The sequence below is a fragment of the Sminthopsis crassicaudata genome, chromosome 1 (genome assembly GCF_048593235.1).
Source record: "Sminthopsis crassicaudata isolate SCR6 chromosome 1, ASM4859323v1, whole genome shotgun sequence".
NCBI lineage: Eukaryota > Metazoa > Chordata > Mammalia > Dasyuromorphia > Dasyuridae > Sminthopsis > Sminthopsis crassicaudata.
The window spans coordinates 311,481,649-311,509,132 of NC_133617.1; the positions used below are offsets into that span (position 1 = coordinate 311,481,649).

Below are 27,484 nucleotides of genomic sequence, written 5' to 3' on the forward strand. Positions count from 1 at the left end.
TTTGTGAGGCAGATTAAGTTACTTGCCCAGAGTCTCAGAGCTAGGAAATGTTAAGTGTTAGAGGTCAGATTTAAATTCAGGTCATCCTGACTCCAGGGGCACTGCTCCATCTAGTTGTTCCATCTTATTTGTTTAAATTGAACTTACCTTAATTTTTCCCCATAAGACAATGGGCACTTACAACATTTGTTGTATGAAATCTGGTAATCTCGGTGAGGAATCTCTTTTTACCATCATAAATTACATCAGCACTTATTAAGAAGTATGATAGTATAGTGGATAGAGCACTGGACTTGAAGTCTAAATAACCTTCCTTAAAAACTTCCTCTATGTTTGATCCTAGGAAAGTCGCTTTATCTACACATGTCTCAGTTTCCTCATTTGTGAAATAGGATTATTAATACTGCCTACCTTCCAGACCAGGGTTTTGATGATGTTCAAATAAGATAATAATTGTAAAGTGCTTAGTATAGTGCTTGACACATGAAAGCAATATATCATAAACACACACACACATACATATGTTATCATCATCAATATATTTTGCATGTATGCCAATTCAGAAATAACAAAATCTAGGTTCTGCCTAGCATAATATTTTCATTGCTTTAATTCATAAAGGGAATTAAATTTAAATGAGGATGGAAAAGAAAACTTCATAAAATTCTGGAAATATTTGAGGAAAAACAATTGACTTATTTTTCTGTTACAGCCCATTACATTTGTGTGGTACTTTGCACATTTTAATATGCATGAATATGGTTTGTCTCCTTTAATTTTCACCATTACATGTGAAATAAACTGTTTTCCTTATAGCTCTGAGGTGGTAAACTGCAAGATTCTAAAGTCTAAAGTTCTTTAATCTAAAGATAAAGAACTATGGGAAGAACAGAGACATTTTTTTTTAAAAAATGGACAAATGTTTTATGTGTAATACCATGGTTAAAATTCTCCACTATCACAAAAAGAGTCAAGGATAATAGTCCTAATTAATTATAGCATAGCATTCTAAACTAACAAAAAAAAAAAAAAAAAAAAAACCTGTGTGGTATACCTTAACAATTTCAAAAGGATTCTAGATGTAATACTTGTCAAGAAAGTATACCTTTTAAGTTGCTTCAGGGGTTGCTTCATTGATTCTGAATAGGATCAAGAATTAAAGTACTAATTATAATTCATCTGGAGGTTGAGAGGTGCTTGAAAATTTAAAAAAAATATATTTTAAATGTCCTAAAACTCATTGCTTGAGAATATATTATTTTTCCTGAGAGGTGAAAAAAAAAAGAAATTGTTTTACCCTTTGGTAAAAACAAAATTAACATATTTCCAAGCAAATGCAATGGAATTCTTTCTTTTTGTGACCTATCTCTCCTTAAATTTACAGGTAGCTTAAATAGGATTATCTTTTATAGCCTGCTAAGGGGTGACATAGCTTCCCCAAATCTTCCAAGTATTTCCCCCTAAATTTTTCTAAGACTGTATGGTCATTGTAGTTCTCCTGGTACATTTCAGTTTGTTTGATTATTTCTTTCATGTCCACTCTCCAAGAAAGGAGTTCTCCTCCTCCTCTTCCACATTTAGTATTATCATCATCATCATCATCATCATCACCATCGTCATCATCATCATCATCATCATCATCATATTATCATTATGGTTAATATAGTATGATACTTGAACCTGTGATTTCATTAGGACAGGGAATTACTCTGAAGAAATTCCCCTAATCAGGTCAGAACAGTCACTGCTTTGCAATCTAAAATGCTAGAGTCTCTTAAGAGACTGAGAGTTTACTTGGGTCCACAGAACTGTTTTGTATCAGGGAGAGATATAAAATATGAAGTCATCCTGACATCCTATCCACTATACCAAACTACCCCTTAAGAATACTTAAGGTTTGTCACATAATAATTCACCCTAATTCATACTAAACCTAAATTTCTAATGCTGAATCACAGAATATTTTTAAATGTTAATATTAACCAAAGGAATACAACATTTCAAGTACTTGAGATAGAGACTCTTGAATTATTATCTGGTAGACATTTTTCAAGGATATGTTATGAAAATTAGTCTTTTTAGTTAGAACCCTTATTCTTATGTTTGTAAGACCTTGTCATAGTATATCCCATAGCGTTGTAAAAACAGTAAGACAAGATAGAAATCAACCTTTTCAAAGAAGTAGTGCCATTGGACATGTTTGCTTGTCTAATGCAGATATCACTGTGTAGGTTGGGATATCCACCTGTATAAATGGGCCCCCACAGCAAAAATCCCCATCTATGTAAAAGAGTCATGTGTAATTAGCAAATGCTTTTCACAGAAACAAGGATTTGTATAGCTCAGTAAATGAGCAATCACATGCTGATACAGGCAAATCACTTCTCAGTGTTGTAGGCGTTTCTGTTAAGCCATTAAATTGCAGACAGGAGGCCAATATACTCTGACAAAGTGATTTTTCTGATTTTGAGATCCATATGCCAAGGAAATCATGAGCTTAGTTAATAATAATTATAATTTAGCAAGAGTATTGAGCATGGAAAGGCCTTGATTTGAATCCTGACATTCATATTTACTAGATGGACAGTAGGCAATTAACCTTCCTGAGCCTGTTTTCTCATCTGTAAAATGAGAATAAGCAGTAACACTTGTGATATTACTTCACAGTATTGCTTTGAAGAAAATGTTTTGCAAAATATAGGATTCTCTGTGAATCTTGATTGTCATGTCAGAAATGTTGGTAGAACCAAGGTCAAGTGAGCAAATGACTGAAAAAGTATTCCATCACCTAGTTTTACTCAAGAGTAAAATTGATGCATATCACTCATATAATCATGTGATTTTCCTCTGTATTCATATTTGTTTTTATTTCTTGACTTTGGCTTGATTTTGTAATGATGTGCTTTGCTTTGTTCAATTTATAATCCAAATGAATTTCCTACTAAAATAGATAGATTACTTTTGTGATCCTGAGCAAGTAATTTAAACTTTGTTTCAATTTCTTAATCTATCAAATGGAAATTATAAGATTAAACCCTATTCCTTTAGTTGTTGTCAATATCAAATGAGATAATTGTTGTAAAATGCTTAGCCTATTTTATGGAACATAGTAAGTAGTGTATGAGTTTTAATTGTTAATACAAAATAATAAAATGACCAAATGTCACCATTAATGTTGATTTATCTGTTTATCTAGAAATAGATAATTATTTTCAGAAGAAAAGAAGGACTAATGCCTTTTCCTGTTATTTTTTTTCTCCTTTTGACTAAACTACAGTAATTTTCTAAGATGGGAATTATGTCCTTTTTTTCTCATCAGAAAAGAGAATATATTCAGTTCATTACAAATTTAGTTTTTCTTATTTCTCTTCCTATCACCCACCCTTGTATTCTTATGAAATTTTCTTTTTAATAGAAATACAAGATGATACATTTATACATTTTCCCAGACTATATATATAGCTGAATAATGGATTAAAACCCATATATTATCCCATAATAAAGGATTCATTTGTCAAGTTGTCCACACTGATTATCTATATGATTCTTTTGCATTATGGAGAGTACTGTAATAGTTCTCCAAAAATATTTTTTGCCCTAATTATTTATAATTCGAAGTGAAATTAGGATGAAATTAAGCAGTAGTGACATTTAGAAAGCTATGTGAATTGAAAGATTTTTTCTGTGTATGTTTTTTTTTTTCTTAGCTCCCTCTTTTCACTCTATTGTTACTGTAAAATGTTATATGTAATACTTAATTTGCTTGAATTTTATTTCTCACCTAAACTCAATTCCATCAGTCTCCTTTTTATATGACAAAAACATCATTTTATACTGGAAAGACTCTTTATAAATCATTCATTCTAATTCCTTTACTTTAAAAATGTGAATATTTAGATCCAGAGACATGGAATGACTATCTCAAAGTCAAAAAGCCAATTTTTATTCTGTTGAAAAGTGTTGATTTAGGAGTTGGAAGGCCTGGCATTAAATTCACTTTTCTGCCATTCACTACCAGGGTAAACTTGTGCTCACTATTGATAGCAAACATTATCTTCATCTTTAGAATGAAGCTGCTGAAATACGTGTTTATGTTCCTTTTGATTCTAAATCTATGATCACAAAACTCACAGTTGTTTTTTTCCTTGTGCATTTGCATGTGAAATAATTTTAAGCCTCTTAGCCAAAAGTTAATTTTGTGAATTTCTTGCTTATAAATGGATGACTTTATTAAAAATATAAGGAGAAATATGTAAATTTGTTTTCATAATAATACCTATAACATATGCATGAGCCCCTATGACAAAAAAATAATTTCCATGAGCCAATATATTAATATATGATATTCAAATAGTGTTATGGGATGTATGTTATACTTTTAAGACTGCTATGTTTTAGATATTATATTAAAACTAAATCCAATGAAATCTTTCCAGACTGCTTTTCAGCTTGCTGCAGTGGGGTCAGTAGTAATAGTAGTAGTGGATGGTAGTACTAGTAATAGTATTTATTATTATTATTTTTTTTTAACACACAGGAAGGCATTTTAGCTAATATAGCCACCTACAATAAAAATAAAATAATGAATTCCTTCTGGATTTTCAAATAATTACATTAACCATTCATTTTCATTTATGTATTATTGATTTTTTAAGATATTAGTAAGATTGTCTTTCATAATGAAATATCTTTTTTTATTTTATTTAAAAGAAAAATAGGCTAGGTAGGTCACATTTTGAAGAAATATTTAACTTGAATAGTATTGCCCACTCTCCATTTAAGATATATGCTAATTTCACATATGATATTGTTGCCATAAATGCTAAATTAAATGTTCTATCTTCCTTATATTTTCTACTAAAACTTGGCATAAAATATTATTCGTGCATAAATGTAGATTTTAAGGTTACTTTTTGATTCATAAATTACTGTAAAATGTAAAAAATATGTTTCTTTTTGTTCTTTGAACAAAATTACAACATTGCTTAATAAATGGATTTACTTAGGTTCCCCAAGGGCAAAGATAGTGCTATATTTATCTTTGTGTTTTTCCCAGGGCCCAGCAATAGTTTTTGCTACAACATAAACAAATACTGATCATTGAATTAAACTGAATAAACTATGCATAGAAAAAAAACTGAAAATTTAGTCTATAGGAATATCCCTGTTTCCCTTTGACAAGGGGTCTCCTATTTGGCATATGAAGTCATATTCATAAAGTTATATTTTTCAATGTAAGGGGAAACAATTATTTTCCTACAACAAAATTTGGAACTTGTTCATTGTCCAATTCATTGCAGATAGATTTTTAAATAGTCAATTCAAATTAGGGATTAGACCATTCAATTTTCATTTTGCTTTAGTTTCTCAAATAGAATGTTTTCAGAGTGAGAAAACTATCTTTAAATGGATAGACAGAATATGAGAATTTTGGTATAGAGAATTTTATTAATTTTTCTGAGCTTATTTAAGCTAAAGCCATTTAAAATAATTACTCATTATCTTCCAACATTCAAGTTATCAAAATTAGTCATCATTTTGTACAGTACAGGCAACACACAAAGACTCAAAGGGTTTCATAGTTTTAATTTGGAGATTTTTTTTTTTTTTTGTTAATAACATAAAAAACTTATTTGGGCCTTTTCCATTATAACACAATAATACCCAGCATTTATGACTTTTTATCATATTTTAGATAATGAATTCATCTAATATGGCAAAATGTTTCATGTCTATCCTATTTTATATCACTACTATTCCTTCCAAATAGGATTTATTTTATTCCATCTTCAGGACATTGGTTTTTGTTCCTTTATGTCTGAGAAACTAAATGATTTATTCTTTTATTTTGAATTTGGTATTAAAGGTTTGCAGGATTATTATTTTTTATTCCACAAAGTTTTTTCCTGACTTCCTTTTTTTGCATTGCTATATTCAAAACATAAAAGTGTTAATTGCACTGGCAATTATTATTAAAATATTATTTTCACACAAAGCTGTTTTGTATACACACAAGTCAGTCTTGCGGCTAGTAAAAAAGTGAAAGAACTCTAATAAAAGAAGAACTGAAGTCAGATTGTTAACTGTATCATAATATATGCTATTCATATAGTTATGCCCTATGTTTTGCATAATCTTGATTAGTATTGTGTTCAGGTGATGCTTAGTATCTCTGTTGAAGGGGCAGTCAGCCTACCATTCTGAACAATATGCACCAGAGATATCAACAAGTGATTTAGGGAACAGAGTTTGAAGTACAATGCATGATATTATTTACACTTATTGTATAACTGATTCATAATCTTGATGAAAGGAGAACTATTTTTTCTCCTTTATGCCTTAGTTTCTTTGTAGCATAAGCAAAATTATTTCTTCCTTATCTCACAGATGGATCATTTATCAGAAGATAGGTATTACATAAATGTGTTATTACATAAAAGAAGAGATGGAAAATTCAGTTGTCAATATAATTATGTAACATCATAGGATCATCACACTCAAGTCAGAAATTGATTTTAATTAAAAATAACTTGTATTTACTGGAAGAATAAATTATATTCTCAAGCAACTGGAATTTGCATAGGTATTTATAAATGAAATGTCAAAGTGTTGTTTTCATTCTTTTTGGAAATCTGAGTGCAACAAAGAATAAAACTACCATTGTAATTCAATAGCCAGTAGTTATTGAGATGTACTGGATCATGTCTAAAAGAGTAAAATGATTCTGTCGCTTTTATTTCATATTTCAGCATCATTTAGATACAATAAAGCAGATTATTTTCATAACAGAAAATAAAACATGAAGAATTGTTAAATTCACAAAATTAAAGCTGACATTTCTGTCCTCTTTCTCCCTCTCTCTTCTTCTCCCTCTCCCTCTCCTTTTCCTTTCCTTGTTTCCTCTCTTTCACTCTTCCTCTCTTTTACCCTCTCTTTCTCTCTCCTCCACATCATGTTAACATTCACATAAAAGTCAGGCTTATAAAAGCACTTTGCAAACATTGACTTATATGACTTTGTCACAGATACCTTCAAATTTGGTACAATTATTATTTACATTTTTTTTTAAACTTAAAATACACTTTCATCAATGTAGGGAGATTTAGTTGAGAAACTACTTTTAACAAGGTTCACAGATAGTTTAAATGATCTTCTAGGGTCTTTTAGGGTATTCATAAGAATTAAGATTTGAACTGATTCTTGGTTCCATGGTCAGATTTCTATTAATACTTCCCTATTTGCATTTTACAGATAAGAAGACTTATCCTTGAACAAGTTACTCATCATGAGTTTATATTTAAACTCAGTCCTTTTGCCTCCTTGTCCAAAGCTCTATTTGCTACTTTGATCTGCTTCTTTCAGCTTATTTATATAGAAAGGGGGGAAGAGAAAAAACATTTAGTAAGCATCTGCTACATGATATTGTTATACTAATTTTTCAGTTGAGGAAATTGAGGTAAACAGAGGTTAAGTGATTTGCTCAGGGACTACAGCTGTTAAGTATTTGAAACAGGTTTAGCTTGAGGTCTTCCTGACTTTAGGCCCAGCACTCTATTCACTGTGACAGCTAGCTTTTTTTTTTTTTTATATGAGCTGAAACACAGAGATATACATAAATACAGCATTGTAGCATGAATATGGTAGACACATGCACAAAAAGAAAATGTATCAAGACTTTTCTTTTCATGTCCTGCTTTATTTGATTCATAACATAAGTAGAGTTCCTTTTATGTCTCATCCTATTTACAAAGAATGACTAAAGTTATACAAACAAGCATGATTAAAATAATAGAAATAAGTTACAGCAGGATGGCTATAAGTATTATATCCAGCATGAAATATTATTATCCAGTTAGCAATTATTACATTATCTGAAAATTACACAAATACTGTATTCAGTGGCAAAATGTTTTCCCATCACAGTACTTCATATAGATTAGAAATGTGTAGAATTAAATCACATTATATCCTTCTACATGGTAAGATCTTATGAGTCCTTACTATACACTTATGGACACAACTAGATTAAAACTAACCAGTTTAATTTAATAAAAAAATAGCCAGGAAAAGAGAGAGAAGACTGATATTTTTATCAGTTTACAAAAGAGCTTCCTTTACACTGGATAGTAGTATTTGTCAATGTCAGGACTTCATGATTCCCAGATTTAATGTTTATGTAATCATAAATCACCCAAAAATGTTCCAATTCATTATTTCACATTTGTGTTCATGTGTGTGTATATGGTGGGGGCAATCTGTCTTTAGGTACATCTGTTATCCAAGTTATGGCAACAGATGCAGATGACGCCAACTATGGAAATAGTGCCAAAATTGTGTACAGCATACTTCAAGGACAGCCATACTTTTCAGTAGACCCAGAATCTGGTAAGAAAGTACTATTTGAATATTACTACTAATATAATTATTTTAGAAACATGTCAAATAGATGCTTCTAGGTCTTTCAAAATTGTATTCTATAATTTAATGGAAGCTTATATTTGTTCAAAAAATCATTGATTATATGACTCAAAGAATTTCTGTATCACAAAGAGGTGTCTTCCTTTTGTTTAAGTATATAACTTTTAAAATAATATTCCTCTGTGCTTTACCTTCTTGTGTTTGTATTTTAACATGGATCCAAAAGTTCAATACAGCTTCATTCAAATAAGTAAAACATGACGATAATCTAAGAAAGACAAAATCTAAAGGTTGTAACAATTTCTAAAATGAAACAACATTTTACTGAAAGATTTGCATTGACTGAAAAGCCAATGTTTGTTATCAAAAAAAATAATTAAATTGATTGAGAAAAGATGATACATAATAATGGCAGGATTAAAAAACTCTCTATTCTAGAAATTACATTAAATTGACTATAAATTACAAAAAACTTGTTTCAGTATACCTAAATTTTGTTTGCTGTGATTAACATCTGTTCAATATAACCTACATAAATTCATTTAAAAACCTTAGCTTTAAAATACATGACTTCTCTCTCCTTTTTCCAAAAAGGCATAATAAAAACAGCATTACCAGATATGAGCAGAGAAAACAGGGAACAATATCAAGTGGTCATCCAGGCCAAAGATATGGGAGGACAGATGGGTGGATTATCGGGAACAACCACAGTGAATATCACTTTGACTGATGTCAACAACAATCCTCCACGATTCCCCCAGAGTAAGGAATATTTAATGTTTATACATTTGAATTTTTTTTTTTTATAAATACTTTCATGAAACACCACTATTTTCTTAAGTAGATTCTCTGTTGTGTTTTTAAAGAAAAATGAAGTTTATGTAGAATATATAAATACGTGGAAGAAAGCTCCAAGACATTATACATATCATGTTATTTCACTTGAATTTCCCAACAATTCGGTGAAGTAGGTGTCATTATTAATGTCTTTTTATGAATGAGAAAAATGAATCTTAAGAGATTTTTAGTAATTTTCCAGGCATCATATAAGTAACGTGTCTAAAAGAAGGTTAACTCCATCCATTGCCATCTAATCGCTTCAATAATTAAACAAACAAACAAAAAACAAACAAAAAAACAAAAAAAAAAAAAACCCTTAAATTTTACTAGTATTGAATTGAAAAGTAGAAGGAATCAAGAGAACAAGTAATTTAGCTATTTTGGCTAAATCCCTTATCCTTCTTTCCAGCTAAAGTCAGTCCACAAACATTTATATATTTTCTGCCTTCTCATTAACTCATCTTCTAAATTTACCAGCTTCTCTTCTTTATCAATTCATACCATGCTACCAAATTCCAAATTGGCTAATGGGAAGCATTCAGACTCAGGAGGAATTGGAAGGTATTATAAATTGTACCAGAGTACAGACAAGATTAATGAGGAGAATCATTCCAGTTCCTCCCTGGCACAGCCCCAAGCTCTGAGCTCAGCTCTTCAAATATAATGTACTATTCATGCTAGTTATTTTACCTTTGCCTGTTTGAATTATGACAAAATTATTAATAGGTTCAATGATTCAATTCAGTTCAATCAACACATTCAATCAATGCCAAAGCCTAATCATTAATACCAAAATACACAAATTCATCTCACTTGATTATAATAATAATGATTATTATTATTAAAAATAACTGAATGTTAATAAATGCTATACCACTGAAGTTTATAGAGAACAATTTGAGCTTTAAATATTTCATTGTTTAAATAAATGAATTAACTAATGAGAAAATGAACCAACAAATGATTTCATTGTAAAGCATCGATTCCCATTTTATCAGGGATTTATGATAACTCAAAACAGTTCTATTGTCTAATATATCTTAACAGAAATACAATATCATAATCTTCATTTTTCATATGTTTTATAAAACTTATTGTTTGTTTTTATGGACCTATGATTTTATTGGGGCGGGGAATGGTTAGTAGAGAAACTTCCCACTGAGGCAGATAAGTAACTTGTATATAATATAATATTCTACTTTCCTGGGCACTTCCCACATATTAAGTTATTTCACATGTTTATTTCACATACTAGAATTTATCAAAAGTAGGGTTTAAAGCAATCCTTAATCAATTAATTAATGCTTTAATTAAATTATATTTTTGAAGTATTATTGTATAAATTCAAAATTGCATAGTGAATTTTCTGATCTGAATTATTAAAAATAACTGTTGATTTTAGCAGATTATATCAGAAAATCATTCCCATATGACTTTCATTTTGTCTTTGTTAAGTAGATGTAGTACTTAGGGTATTATTTAGTGCCTCATGAACTAAAGTTTTTGAAAAGTGAGCAGAGAAAATTCATCATTCCATCATCATGATTACTCCTTTCATTGCCTCAGATAGAAACATCTCTGTTTCACAACTTGATTGGTATTTTCCTGAGAACAAAAATCATAATAATACAAAGTAAATGATAACAAAACAAAATATATTCCAAATTGTATCTAGCTTTACTATCTGTGATACCACATCTCAAAATTAACTAGGCAGGATCTTTAATAACAAACATGCATATATTAAGCCAAAATTTGAAAATGTTAAGAGTTTGGAATGATCTATCAGAAATTCAAATCTTTTATTTCAGTCTTTAAAAACACAGCATTATCTTTACTTTGTAGAAAGGGAAAAAAATCAATAATTTTTTGTAGTAATTCAGAGATAGATATATAATATAATTATATGATATTATAACTGTTTTATGCAGCCAAAATTTTAATACAGTAATACTTTCCTTTCTTAAGACACAAATATTTTCTAATTCTCTAACACTTTTTATATGTTGAGACTAAAATCAGATGAGATTGGGATATATTTTCATATCATGTAATCAAATTTATAAAAAAGACTTTCATTTTAGCAAAAATGACATTGGCCATAGTTAGTATATAACAAAAGACATGTTCAAAAATATATTATGTTTGATGATAATGTATATTTGAGGGAGAAAATTCTGAGACTCAGATTGTCTGACCTGGTAAATTCTAAGTACCATGTGAACATAAGAAGCCCTTAAAATTTATTCCTTACATTTTGCCCATTAAAGCAAATTCTCAGTATATCATCTCGTTATTCTCAGACATAGCCTAAATTTGGGACAATAGTTAGAAGATTTTATATATATAAATATATATGTGTGTGAGTGTGTGTGTGTGTGTGTGTGTGTATGTGTGTGTGTGTATACATATTATGCATGAAATTATATTTGAAAAACATTAAATTTTAAAATGAAGCCTTTATTTTTACTTCCTGTGTAACCATAAATGTTTGACTATATAAAAGTAAAAATCATTCTAATTCTAGATTTCCTTATCTATTAAATGGAAATTATTCAACTTGTATAACACACTTCAAAGAGTTTTTGTGGATAAAATGAAAGAACATACATTAAGAATATTAAAAGCATTCTTATAAGTGAGGCCTACTGATATTGCACATTTGCTCTTTAAGAATGTGTGATACAGAATTCCCTCAACTCCATGATAGACAACTGCCCTCCTAATCTTTCTATTTTGTCAACAACAATTCTGTGTATAAGAAGTGAGAAAAAAAAAGCATTTGAAATTAGCCAACCCTATGTTAACTAATAGTTGTAACATTTACATGGGCAAGGCATTTCTTCTTTCTGAGTCACTTTTTTCTTCTGTAATGCATGTCTATTACAAAAAGAATTTGGGTAGGGGGGGAAACAGATTGTGTATTTTAATATGCTTCATAAATGATAAAGAACTACATAAAACTCAAATATGAATACAAAATAAATTTTGGTGACAAGTTCTGAAAAATCAACTTAAATCAAAATTCTTACCATATCTTAAATTTATCTTAATATCAGCATATGTTATCAGTATGATACTAAAACCATTTCTGGAAAATTAAATGTTCTGTCAAATTCATTATTTATCATAATGTAAGCTATCTTTGAAAAACATGTTTGCTTAAACTACAAATAATTTTTTAAATTACAAAAATGAATTTTAAAAATTTTAAATTATCAAAAATGCATTTGTTTTAAATTTCAAAATTTGTCCTATGCCCGTAAGTCATTATGTAAAATAGTGAAATTATAAAAATAAAAGGAGAAATTAATAAAACTGAAAGTAAAAAAAAAAAGTATTGAATTAATAAAGGAAACTAAGAGTTGGCTTTATGAAAAAACCAACAATATAGATATAACCTTGGTAAATTTGATTAGAAAAAGGAAAGAGGAAAATCAAATTGTTAGTCTTAAAAATGAAAAGAGAGAACTTTCCACCATAGAAGAGGAAATAAGAGCAATAATTTTACTCTTTATGTCCAATTTTATGCTAATAAATTTGATAATTTAAATGAAATCGATGAATGCTTTCAAAAATAGAGGTTGCTCAGATTAACAGAGGAAGAAGTAAATTGCTTAAATAGTCCCGTTTTGGAAAAAGAAATAGAACGAGCTATTAATCAACTCCCTAAGAAAAATCCCTAGTACCAAATGGATTTACATGAGCATTCTACCAAACATTTAAAGAACAATTAATTCCAATGCTTTGTAAACTATTTGAAAAAATAAGGAGTGAAGGCATCCTTCCTTTTATGATACAGGCATGGTACTGATACCTAAACCAAGTAGGATTAAAACAGAGAAAGAAAATTATAAACCAATCTCCCTAATGAACATCGATGCAAAAATCTTAAATAAAATATTAACAAAAAGAATACAGAAAATCATCTCCCAGATATTATACCATGACCAAGTAGGATTTATACCAGGAATGCAGGACTGGTTCAATATTAGCAAAACTATTAGCATAATTGACAGTATCAATAACCAAATAAACAAAAACCATATGATCATCTCAATAGATGTAGAAAAAGCATTTGATAAAATCCAACACCCATTCCTATTAACAAGACTAGACTATACTATAGAATACTATATATACTATATACTTATATACTATAAGACTAACTATAGGAATATACAGACTTTTCTTTAAAATTGTTAGTAGCATCTACTTAAAACCATCAGTAAATATCATATGTAATGGTGATAAACTGGAACCATTCTCAATAAAATCAGGAAGTTGTCCACTCTCACTATTACTATTTAATACAGTATTAGAAATGCTAGCTTCAGCAGTAAAAGATGAAAAAGTAAGTAAAGGAATTAGAGTAGGTAATGAGGAAACCAAATTATCACTCTTTGCAGATGATATGATGGTATACTTAGAGAACCCCAGAGATTCTACTAAAAAGCTATGAGAAATAATCCACAACTTGAGCAAAATTGCAGGATACAAAATAAATGCACATAAATCATTGGCATTTTTATACAGCACTACCAAAATCCAACAGCAAGAGGTGCAAAGAGAAATTCCATTTAAAATAACTCTCCGTAGTATAAAATATTTAGTGATCAACTGCCAAGGGAAAGTCAGAAACTATATTAGCAAACCTACAAAACACTTTCCTAAGTACTCTTGGATAGGCTGAGTGAATATAATAAAGATGAAAATACTACCTAAATTAATCTATTTATTTAGTGCTATACCAATTTTAATGACCTAGAAAAGATAACAATAAAATTCATTTGGATGAACAAAAGGTCAAGGGAACTAATGAAAAAAAAATCAAAGGAAGATGACCTAGATGTACCTGATTTAAAACTGTATTATAAAGCACCGGTCACAAAGATATCTGGTATTGGCTAAGAAATAGACTAGTTGATCAGTGGAATAGGTTAGGTTCACAGGACAAAATAATTAATAACTATAGCAATCTAGTCTATGACAAACCCAAAGACCCCAGCTTTTGGAATAAGAATTCATTATTTGACAAAAACTGCTGGGAAAATTGGAAATTAGTATGGCAGAAACTAGACATTGATCCACGTTAATCCACACTGTACATCAAGATAAGATCAAAATGGGTTCATGATGAAGACATAAAAAATGAGATTATAAATAAATTAGAACATAGGATAGCTTTACCTCTCAGACTTGTAAAGGAGGAAGGGATTTGTGACCCAAGAATAACTAGAAGTCATTATTGATCATGAAATAGAAAATTTTGATTATATTATGTTAAAAAAAAAAAGGATTAGAAGGGAAGCAATACAATGGGAAAACATTTTTACACCTAAAGGTTCTGGTAAAGGCCTCATCTCCAAAACATATAGATAATTGACTCAAATTTTATAAGAAATCAAGACATTCTCCAACTGATAAATGGTCAAAGGATATGAACAATTTTCAGATGAAGAAATTGAAACTATTTCTAGTCATATGAAAAGATATTCTAAGTTATTATTGATCAGAGAAATGTAAATTAAGACAACTCTGAGATATTACTACACACCTCTCAGATTGGCTAAGATGACAGGAAAAAAATAATAATGAATGGTGGGGGGGATGTGGGAAACCTTGGACACTGATGCATTGTTGGTGGAATTATGAATGGATCCGACGATTCTGGAGAGCAATTTGGAATTATTCTCAAAAAGTTATTAAATTGTGCATACCCTTTGATACAGCAATATTACTACTGGGCTTATATCCCAAAGAGACATTCAAGAAGGGAAAGGTACATGTATGTGCAAAAATGTTTGTGTAAGCTCTTTTTATAGTGGCTAGAAATTGGAAATTAAATGGATGCCCATCAATTGGAGAATGACTGGTAAATTGTGGTATATGAATGTTATGAGATATTATTGCTCTGTAAAAAATGACCAACAGGATGAATACAGAGAGGCGTGGAGAGACTTACATCAACTGATGCTAAGTGAAATGAGGAAAAAAGTTGAAACAGAAGTTTTTGCAAGAGTCAATGTTGAAAAATGACCCATGCAAATGTTTTGTATATAAAAAGCTATTTAAAAAAAGAAATTGAGGCACAGAGACATTTAAGAAAGCACATAAGAAAATGAGTTTCAGACTCACCAACTTGAAAATGCAGTCTTTCTGACTATGAAACTAATCGAAAGAGATCCAAAAACTAATACTACACATGTTGTAGAGTATGTGGAGTAGCTTCATATTAGGTTATCTGGTCTTGCCCAAGACAAGTTCCTTTATATCTCTTTTGACTCCTGGGAGCCCATAAAAAGACTAAATGCCAAATATTATTAACTCTATTTCATAAATTGGGAAATTAAGGTAAAGAAAAATTTAATGACTTTTAAAAATAATTGTACAGTAATTTGACATTTGAATTCCAGTCTTCCTAAATCATAGTCCCTCACTAATTCTATTCTTCCAGAATGTTTTCCACACGCAAAATTATGCTTCCTTTTCATGCACCTCTCAAATTACAACTGTGATATAAGCAAAATTTAATTCAGTTTAACCTAACAAATATTTATTAAGCATCTCCAGCTAGGGACAGGAGATACAAATACAAAATGTAAAAATCCTTATCAAAAAGAAACTTACATTTTAACAAGGAGTATTATATAGCTATAGATAAATCAAAATAAAATCTTTTACATAATTGAAAAATAATTTTGTAAAGCACTGACTTGGACTGAAGGACTAAAAATGTTCGTGTAAAATGTGACATTTGACCTAAACCTTGAATGAAACATCAGAGACTATAAAGCAAACAGAACAGAAAGTTTCCCAGGCATAAGGAAATATTTTTTCAAAAAAGATAGGGAATTGTATTCTGATGGAAGTGGATATCTTCAACAAAGAGAAGATCTAATTCCTTTCCAATTGATTAATGATGGATTGAATCAGCTATACCCAGAGAAGGAACACTGGGAAATGAGTGTAAACTGTTTGAATTTTTGTTTTTCTTCCCAGGTTATTTTTACCTTCTGAATATAATTCTTTCTGTGCAACAAGAAATTTGGTTCTGTACACATATATTGTATCTAGGATATACTATAACATATCTAACAGCAGACTGCCTGCCATCTAGGGGAAGGGGTGGAGGGAAGGAAGGGAAAAATCAGAACAGAAGTGAGTGTAAAGGATAATGTTGTAAAAAATTACCTATGCAATGTACTGTCAAAAAAAGTTATAATTATAAAGTAAAAAAAAATAAAATAAAAAAAAGATAGGGAATTCCAGCTGAAATATTTAAAACCAAAAAAGACAATATCCATGTGATGTTCTTTGCATACCTGCAAATTTGGAAAATACAACAGTGGCCACTGAAATGGAAAAGACCAGTTATGTACCAATTTACATACCAATGCCAAGGGGTAGTAAAATTACCAAACAATTATAGTCATTTTATATGAGGAAAATTTAGCAGTGTGAAGCAAAACTTGCCAGAAAAGGAAACTCATTTTAAAAAAGATAGACGAACTAGAGTCCACGTTGGCAGTGTTTACTGGGTTGTGGGGAGAAAAAAGCAGTTACAGAATGAAAAAAACAAAAAAACAAAACAAGACAAAACAAAACAAAACAAAACAAAAAAAACAAACAAACAAACAAAAAAAAAAACAATTCTCCTGCTTCATTGACTACAATAAAGCTTTTGACTTTATGAATCACAAAAAATGTGCCAAGTCCTCAGAGAAATAAGAGTACCAGATCATTTTACTTGAATCTGAGGAACTTATATGAGGGATAAGAAGGAACAGCTAAAACTGAACATGAAATACCAGATTGGTTTAAGATTGGGAAAGGAGCACAACAAAACTATGTGTTGTCACTGTATTTACTTAAATTTTATTCTGAAAATATCATGCTAAAGGCCAGTCTGGATGAACCAAAAGCTTTATGTAAAATTATTTAACCTGAGAAATATCAACACTATGAGATATACAGATAATTAAGAAGCCTTTTTAAATTAATTTTAACATATTGCTTTATGAATCATGTTGTGAGAGAAAAGTCAGAGTAAGAGGGGAAAATCATGGAAGTTATAAAAAAATAGAATAAAGAAGCGAACAGCATGTATTAATTTGCATTCAGTCTCCTTAGGTTTTATTTTGTTTTGTTTTATTTTTATTTTATTTTATTTTCCTGCTTGCAGATGGCATTTTCTATCCAAAGTCTATTGGGATTTCATTGAATCACTAACCATTTAGAAGAACCAAGTCTTTCATAGTTGATCATCTCACATTCTTGCTGTTATTGTGTACATTCTATTCTTGGTTCTGCTTGTTTCCCTCAGCATTAGCTCATGTAAATCTTTCCAGACCTTTTTTAAAATAAGCTTGTTCATCATTTTTAATAAAATAATAATATCCCATTACCTTCATATACCACATCATGTTTCCAGTTTTTTGCTACTACAAAAATTGCTGCTACAAACATTTTTGAATATGTAGGTCCTTTTTCCTCCTTTATGATTTCCTTGGGATACATACACAGTAATGGCACTTCTGGATCAAAAAGTATGCACAGTTTTTAGCCTTTTGGGCATAATTCCAAATTGTTCTCTAGTATGATTATATCTTTTCACAACTGCACCAACAATGCATTAGTGTTCCTGTTTTCCCATATCACCTTCAACATTCATCATTTTCTTTTCCTGTGATCTTAGTCAATCTGAGAGGTATAAAATGATATCTTAGAGTTGTTTTAATTTGCATTTCCCTAAGCAATGGTGATTTACAGCATTTTTTCATATGACTGTAGATGGCTTCAATTTCATCATCTGAAAATTGTCTGTTCACATCCTTTGACCAATTATCAATTAGGGAGTGGCTTGTATTACTACAAATTTGACACAGTTCTTTATATATTTTAGAAATGAGACCTTTATCAGTAATACTGGCTGTAAAGATTTTTTCTCCCAACATTGCACTTTCTTTTTAATCTTGTTTCTGTAAGTTTTGTTTGTGCAAAAACTTTTTTTTAAATTTAATATAATCAGAGTTTTCCATTCTGCCTTTCATAATGTTCTCTAGTCCTTTGATTATAAATTCCCTCCTTCTCCAAAGATCTGATAGGCAAATTATATCTTGTTTTCCTAATTTGTTTATGGTATATTCCTTCATGTCCAAATCATGTATCCATTTTTACCTTTTTTTGGTATGGGGCAAGAGAAACTTGGCATATGCCAAGAATTCCATAAGCTGGATTTTGGGGGGTTATGAAAAACTAGATTGCTATAGGCCTTCATTATTGTGTCATCTGTAGCTAATCTATTCCATTGGTCCACTACTCTGTTTCTTAGCCAGTACCAAATGGTTTTGATAACTGCTGTTTTATAATATAGTTTTAGATTTGGGACTGCTAGGTCACCATGCTTTGTTTTTTTTTTTTTTTTTTCATTAATTCCCTTGACATTCTTGATCTTTTGTTCTTCCAGATGAATTGTTATTAATTTTTCTAGTTCTATAAAAATTATGTTTTGGCAATTTGATTGGCATGGCATTTAATAAGCAACGACAATTGCATGAGTCAAAAAAAAAAAAAAAAAGATAATGCACATCTTTATTTCACTCCTGATCTTATTGGGAATGTATCCAGCTTCTCTCCAATGCTTGCTATAGGTTTTAAATAGATACTGCTTATTATTTTGAGGAAAGCTTCATTTGTTGACCCTGTGCTTTCTAGTGTCAAATGAGTATTGTATTTTGTTAAAAACTTTTTTTTTTTTTGCTATGAGAATATATGATTTGTTTTTATTTTTGTTTTTGTTTTTTTGTTTTTTATTGATATGGTCAAGAAGCCTGTTGATAAGGGTAAAATAATAGAGTGCAATGCTGGATTGAAGATTAACATAAAAAAGTAAGATCTTTATAATGGTCTCATTACTATGTCAAATAGAGAGAACGAATTGGAAGTAATGGCAGATTTTATATTCCTCTATTAAAAAATCATTCTAGTTGGAAAATAGGATTATAAAATTAAAAGATTCTTTCTCTTTGAAAGGGAAGGTATGCCGAAAGCATATAGCATACTAAAAAGGAAAAATATCACCTTGCCAACAAAATTCCAAATATCAAAACTATAGTTTTTCATTTATTTGTTTGTTTTCTACTAGCAACATATGACCATGAGAACTGGGCTATAATAAAAGCTGAGCATCATAGAATTGATGCCTTAAAGTTGTGATATTAGAGAAGTCTTTTGTGAGTTTTTGGATAGTAAAAATATTAAATCACTCAATAATTAAAGAAATTAATTCAGGATATTCACAGGAAGGTCAAATACTAAAGCTGAAAGTTAGATACTTTGGTCACAAAATGAGAAAATAAGTGACATAGGAAAAAATACTAATATCAGAAATGATTGAAGACAAAAGGAAAAGGGAATAGGAGAGGATGAGATGGATAATAGTATCATAGAACAATGAACATGCAGTTGGATTTTAAAAGATAATGCAAGTGAGAAAAATATGGGATAGTATGGTCAAAGAAATCACAAAAAAATTAAACATGATTGAACAATTAAATGAAGAAAGGAATTATATATTAAAGAATAATAGATATAAAGCATGGAGGATATCAAATGCTATCTACTTAATCCCCTCTTTTTTATATTGAAAAACCTAAGACTCCAAGAGCAATCATAGAAGTTGCAATTGTCATTAGTGGGATTTAGAACTTGATCTACTAACTTCCTGAGGCACTGTTCTTTTGTGTTTTATTTTTGCTGGGATTTGAATTGTGAGCAAGTAAGCACCCACTTTTCTAGCCACATGACATATTACAACTTTAGAATTATGTAAATAAAGAAAAATCTTCTTTTCATTTTACCATGATATACTTGACCAGTTTAAAAAAAAACTTTTCTTGAACAAATTATTCATTATTATCATCATCACCATCATGATCAAAATAATAAAAAAATAAGTTACATCTACTTAAAGAACAGAATTGTTTCAAAGTAGGCTTAGTTATGTTTATGTCATAATATTGCCTTAAATGTGGCTATTTTAAATTCACTTGGTGCTTTCTAAACATAATCTCAGTTGAGCATCACAATAATCTTGTATGGCAGTCAGTGACAACATTATTTTACTTCTTTTATAATCATGAACAAATGGTGTCCAGAGTAAGTAAATAACTAAATCAAGATGACATCCCGATGCTGAAATAGCCAGGACTAAAATCAAGGTTTGCTGTTATTTTGGCTATAAGAGCAGTTGTTACTGGTTGCAATATATAGTAGCACAAATAAGCTTTACTTTTGTTTTCCTGGTGTATGTGTGTGTGTATTTATATATGCATGTATATGTGTATTCAAGTTTGAATGATGAATAGGTAGGTTCTCTGTATCCTTAAGTAACTGCATAGATTTGACTTGCAGGAAGATGTGATTAGATTAATCTTAAGGTTTTTCCACCTGCCCTTCTCCAAGGGTGAATTTTATTCCTTCTAGTCAGGGAATAACAAAATAATGCTAGTCACTGTGCTCTCCTTAGTGGGAAGTACCAAGCTGCAATAATATCTCTCTGACCCTTAAATATTTTTAGTTAAGGGGAAATACCTTTATGTTCAAGTTGTGTTTTTGATTGCTATCACTTAACAGAGAAGGCCTCCAAAATATATATTCAAAGACTTCACTTACTTCTTACCAAATAACAATTTGATAAAGATTATCACACTTAGTGAGAACAAATTAACCCATTAACTCAAGCCAATAGCAACGAGGAAAAAGAACAATTATACAATTGAGTGTATAATGTCAAGGCACAGAGTGAGTTTTCCCACTAGTAATAAAAGAACTCAGCTACATCATAAGTGGAGTCCATGATCTTACAAAAGGGGAAATCACCTTAAATTCTAACATAGTAAGTTGTAAACAGAGACCTGATCAAGGTTGCAAGTCCTCTATAAATAAGACTCTCTGGATTCCTTATCTTCCTTCAGTGATCTATCCTTGAAGAAAATATAAAACTCATTATCTACTCTTTGGAAGCTGGAAGCCAGAAAAGTTAGGATCTCTACTCACATTCAAGTTGTTACCAACTGTTCTTCTTATGTAGACACTGAGCAAGGGTAATCATTCTCTACCTGTGAGGAGAGTGTTGGATTATACTTACAATTGAGAATTAGTAGGTCACACAAGACTATTTACTTCCAGTTTTTAGCAATTATTACATCACTTTCTATAATTGAAAGCAATAGAATTAGATTTCTAAAAAGAAATTACTACTCCAGAATTTTCTTTAACTAGATTCTTCTATACACTGGGTCCACAAAAGATATTTATTACTTATATATGATCAGGTGGGCCATTGATTAATGACTGAGAGTTTATGGAAAGAAATAAATTAATAAGTTAATAGTTAATAGACTAAGCAATTCTATTTTTTATGTGGCCCATTTTCATAGAGATACCAACTTCCAGGAGCCAGATCCAAGATGGCAGAGTAAAGAAAGGATCTTGCCTCACACCTCTCTCAGACTTCTCCAAATATTTCTAAATGAGAACTCTATATAAACTGTAGAGTAGCAGAACCTCAAGCGTCAGGAATAAAATCAATCTAAGATAATTTGCAAGATTGTTATGAAAGGTCTGTTGTACCAGAGTGAAATTAGAGCTTTGTCCAGCACAGACTACACCAACACAGACCCAGCCACAGAAAACCAGGAGCAGTCTATTGGTGAATGAGCCCATGGAAGCAGTGGAGGTTTTCAGAGTTTATACATGAAAGACAATTTATAAGGTTAGCAGAAAAGTTTGGTCATATCTGGATAAGAGTGGAACATCCAGTGCAGGCCATTCTACCACAGGCACAGCCCCAACAAACCAGGGGCATTCCATGGGAGCCTGTGAATTAGCAATGACTACTTCTGGAGATCTCAGCACACAAACAGTAAGTTTCATACAACTGGGAAAAAGGAGATTTCAGGAGTCTCTTTGCTAACATTGAGTCAGAACTTTGTTACTTTGTCTATACTTTTATCTAGGTCACAGACCTGTCTGCCAGGGCTTCCTGCCACAGTGGGGCAACAACCATCCTCCCAATTCCAAAGCATTTAAGAGTTCTTGTGGTAACAATGAGAGTAGTTTATATCTCTTCTTAGATTTGCCACCTCAGAAAAACAAAAGATTTAGAGATGCCCAGATGTATCTCTGCCTAAAGTTGGATAAAACACCTGAAGCTTGGTGTAATGTTCTTTTCTAAATATGCAATCTTCTTTGGGTGCAGGTTTCTTGGGGAGCTTCTGGAGGTAGCCTTAGTTTCAGTTCAGTATAATAATCTCCTCAAATCCAGCCAAGAGTTAAAGTCGAAATCCTTTTTTGTTTTTTTTTTAAGTCTTGTCTCCTTCCTGGGGGCCAGTTAGCTTTCTTAGAGGCCTATCTCTCTCCTTGGTTCCAAGAACTCCTACCATTGCTGCTCAGGAAAATTCACATCAAAAAGGACAAAAATGAGAAAGAAAACAAAAAGCAAGCAAATAGCAACAAAAAAAGGTTAAAAAAAACTATTTTATGATCCACATTCAGTGCCAATAGTCCTCTTTCTGATTTTCCTTCCCAAGTCTATGGGAATTGGCTTGAATCACCTCATTGTTGTTGAAAAGAGCCACGCCCATCATAATTGATCATGACATAATCTTGTTGTAGTTGTGTATAATGTTCTCTTGGTTCTACTCAATTCATTTAACATCAGTTCAAGTAAATGTCTTCATGCTTTTCTGAAATCATCTTGTTGATCATTTCATATAAAGCTAATATTCCATAATATTCATATATCATAAATTATTCAACCATTCCCCACCTGATGGGCATCCACTCAGTTTCCAGTTCATTGCCATTTCAAAAAGGGCTGCTACAAACATTTTTTGCACATGTGAGATTTTTGCCCTTATTTATTATCTCTTTGAGATATATACTAGGAGAGGTCCGCTATATCAAAGGGATGCCCAGTTTGATAGTCCTTAGGCATAATTTCAAATTGTTCTGCAGAATGGTTGGATCATTTCACAGTTCCACCAAGAATGTATCACTATTCCAGTTTTCTCATATCCCCTCCAACATCTATCATCATATTTTCCTATCATCTTAGCCATGGTATTCAATAGTACCTCATAGTGTGTCTTAATTTGCATTTCTCTGATCAATAGTGATTTAGAGCATTTTTTTCATATGAATAGAAATGGTTTCAATTTCTTCATCTGACAATTGTCTGTTCATATCTTTTGACCATTTATCAATTGGAGAATCGCTTATAATATTATAAATTTGAGTCTGTTCTCTATATAATTTAGAAATGAGGCCATTATTAGAACTCTTAGAGATTTTCCCCCCGTTTTCTGCTTCCCTTCTAATCGTATCTGCAAACTATTTTTTTTTTTTTTTTGGTACAAAGACTTTTCAATTAAATATAATCAAAATTATTATTTTTGCATTTTAATATATTCTATAGTTTTTCTTTGGTTATAAATTCCTTCTTTCTCCACAGATCTGAGGGTTTTCTTTATTCTCCTAATTTGCTTAGAGTATCACTTTTTTTTTAATTAAAGCTTTTTATTCACAAAACATATCAATGGGTAATTTTTCAACATTGAATCTTGCAAGCCTTTTATTTAAAATTATCCCTTCCTTCTCCCCACCCTCTTCTCTAGATATCAGGTAGTCTAATACATGTTAAATCCAATATATGTATACATATTTATACAGTTATCTTGCTGCACAAGAAAAATTGGATCAATTAGGAAAAAAAAAAAACTGGGAAAGAAAACAAAATGCAAGCAAACAAAAAAAAAAGAGTAAGAATGCTATGTTGTGGTCCACACTCAGTTCCCACAGTGCTCTCTTTGGATGCATATGGCTCTCTTTATCATTGAAAAATTGGAATTGGTTTGAATCATCTCATTTTTGAAGAGAGGTATGTCCATCAGAATTGATCATCCTACAGTCTTGTTGTTGCTATATATAATGATCTCCTAGTTCTGCTCATTTCAGTTAGCAACAGTTCATGTAAGTTTCTCCAGGCTAGAATATCACTCTTCATGTCTAAATCATGAACTCATTTCAATTTTATCTTAGTTTAGGATGTTAGACGTTGCTCAATACCTAATTTCTGCCATACTATTTTCTTATTTTCATGGCAATCGAGTTCTTACCTGGAAGTTGGGGTCTTCAGGTTTATCAAATATTAGATTATTATAGTCACAGACTATTGTGTCTTATGAGCCTAATCTATTCCACTGATTAACTGCTTTCTTTCTTAGTCAGTACCAAATGCTTTTGATGACTCTGCTTTATAATGTAGTTTTAGATTTGGTACAGCTAAAAGGCTTCATTTCTGAAACATATATAGAAATTAGTCAAATTTATAAAAATAACAACCATTGCCCAACTGATAAATAATCAAAATATATGAAGTTTTCAAAAAAGTAATCAAAGTTATCTACAACTATATTAAAAAATGTTCTAACTCAGTAATGATTGAAGAAATAAAAATTTAGGAAATTTAGGAAATTACCTCATACCTATTAAAATAACTAATAGGAAAGAAAAGGAAAATGCCAAATAATGAAATGGGTGTGTGAAAAATGGAACAACAATGAGTTGGTGGAATTGTGGAGTGATTCAACTACTGACTAGAGCAATTTGGAATTTTATCCAAAGGGCTATAAAACCATGTATACTCTTTGATCTAGCAATGGCACTCCTAAATCTATATCCCAAAAGAAATGCAAAACAAGAAGGAAAATAATCTACAATACTATGTAAAATGTACAAAATAATGTGCAAAAACATTTATAGGTCCTCTTCTGGGGACAATGAATTGGAATTTGAAGGGATGCCCATCAATTGGAAAATGGCTGCATAAATTGTGGTATATAGTTATAATGAAATACTATTGTGCTATAAGAAATGATGAAAAAAATCTTTATAGGAAAAAAATCTGGAAAAACTTACCTGAGCCAATACAAAATGAAATGCATTATATAAAAAGTAACAGCAATATTGAGGATCAACTGTGAATGTCTTTTGTTCTCAACAATACAATGATCCAATATTACTCTGACGGACTTATGATGAAAAATGCTATAGATTCCCAGAAAAAAGAAAGAACTGATCGTGTTTGAAAACAGATTGAATCATACATTTTTCCCTTTATCTTGAGCATTTTTTTTTGTTCTGTTTTCTTTCACAACAAGACTATTATGGAAATGTTCTGCATGACTACATATGTATAATCTGTATTGAAATGCTTACCTTCTCAGTGGTGATGAGAGTCGAGGAGAATAGAAGAAAACAGAATTTGAAACTCAAAGCTCTAAAAACAAATTTTAAAAATTGTTTTTACATGAAAGTGGGAAAATAAAAAGGCAAACAAAGTAAACGTTATTTTAAATTGTCAAAATAATAGTGAACAAAGTTAAAAAAGAAATATCAGGCTTATTGCTTAGATGGTTTATTATCAACCTATAGTATAATTAGAATGACAAAAACAAAAAGTAATTATTTTGATAAGTTACTGGCTTTAAAACATAGGGAGGGAAATGCATGTGTGTGTGTGTGTGTGTGTGTGTGTGTGTTTGTGTGTATGTGTATGTGTGTGTGTATGTGTATGTATTATAAGTGGCATGTATGTCAATCATTTTTAAGGACAATTAAAAAGGAAATATGCTTTCTTTTCTTTCCCCTCTGCTTTTCATGAGATACATATTCCAGATCTTTCATTAACTGTGAGATTTTGATAAAATTACTTCATCTCAATGGTCCTTAGTTTCCTCTTTTGCAAAATGTGCAGTTTGAACTTCACAATTTCTAAGGTGTCTTTCAAATCTTAACTTTAATAATTCCATTTATTTATTTATTTATTTCTAATTAATTTTATAATTATAACTTTTTTTTGACAATACATATGCATAGGTAATTTTTTTTTTACAACATTATCCCTTGTACTCCCTTCTGTTCACAATTTTTCCCCTCTTTCCCTCCACCCCCTCCCCTAGATGGTAGGCATTCCCATACATATTAAATATCTTATAGTATATCCTAGTAAATATATATGTGCAGAACCGAATTTTATTGCTGTTGTTTCAAAGGAAGAATTGTATTTGGAAGGTAAAAATAATATGGGAAGAAAAAACAAAAAATGCTAACAGTTTACACTCATTTCCCAGTGTTCCTTTTCTGGGTGTAGTTGATTCTGTCCATCATTGATCAATTGGAATTGGATTAGCTCTTCTCTATGTTGAAGATATCCACTTCTATCAGAATACATCCTCATACAGTATCATTGTTGAAGTGGATAATGATCTCCTAGTTCTGCTCACTTCACTCAGCATTAGTTGATATAAGTCTCCAAGCCTCTCTGTATTCCTCCTGTTGGTCATCTCTTACAGAAAAATAATATTCCATAACATTCATATACCATAATTTGCCCAACCATTATCCAATTGATGGGCATCCATTCATTTTCCAGTTTCTAGACACTACAAAAAGGGCTGCCACAAACATTTTGGCACATACAGGTCCCTTTCCCTTCTTTAGTATTTCCTTGGGATATAAGCCCAGTAGTAGCACTGCTGGGTCAAAGGGTATGCACATTTTGACAACTTTTTGGGCATAATTCCAGATTGCTCTCCAGAATGGTTGGATTCTTTCACAACTCCACCAACAATGCATCAATGTCCCATTAACTTTTATAATTTTATAATACAAAGTTCTGAGTTCTGCATGATGAAAATTATATGAACTGTTTTGCAATTTTAAATCAACTTTATTCAAATAAAAATAAGGAAGTGAAATGAATACTACTCAGTCTTTTAAGTCACAGTATCAAAGCAACACTCATTTAATTTGCAGGTACATATCAGTTAAGTTCTCTGGAATCTGTGCCCCTTGGAACCCCATTGGGAAGAGTAAAGGCCAATGATCCTGATGTGGGAGAGAATGCAGAGATGGAATATAATCTTGTGGAAGGAGATGGTTCAGACATGTTTGACATCATCACAGACAAGGATACACAAGAAGGGATTATAACTGTCAAAAAGGTTTGTTATCTCTGTTGTGATTTTTTTCTAAATTAATATGGAATTTATTTTTTACCTTCTTTATAAGAAATACATCCCTTATGAACTTATTTTGTGAGAATTCCTTTGGCATTTTGCTTCCCAGAAGACCTCCTAATTGCCATATAACAATCACA

The 27,484-nt window shown here is 30.8% G+C and overlaps 1 protein-coding gene across 1 annotated transcript in view; it reads left to right on the forward strand.

The window, feature by feature from the left end:
* CDH9 (cadherin 9) overlaps positions 1-27,484 on the forward strand; it is a 236,508-nt gene that overhangs the window by 175,957 nt on the left and 33,067 nt on the right. The window contains exons 4-6 of the mRNA XM_074279075.1: positions 8,266-8,385; positions 9,013-9,180; positions 27,142-27,329. Of these exons, the coding sequence (XP_074135176.1) occupies positions 8,266-8,385; positions 9,013-9,180; positions 27,142-27,329 (476 nt within the window). The remainder of the gene's footprint in view (positions 1-8,265; positions 8,386-9,012; positions 9,181-27,141; positions 27,330-27,484) is intronic.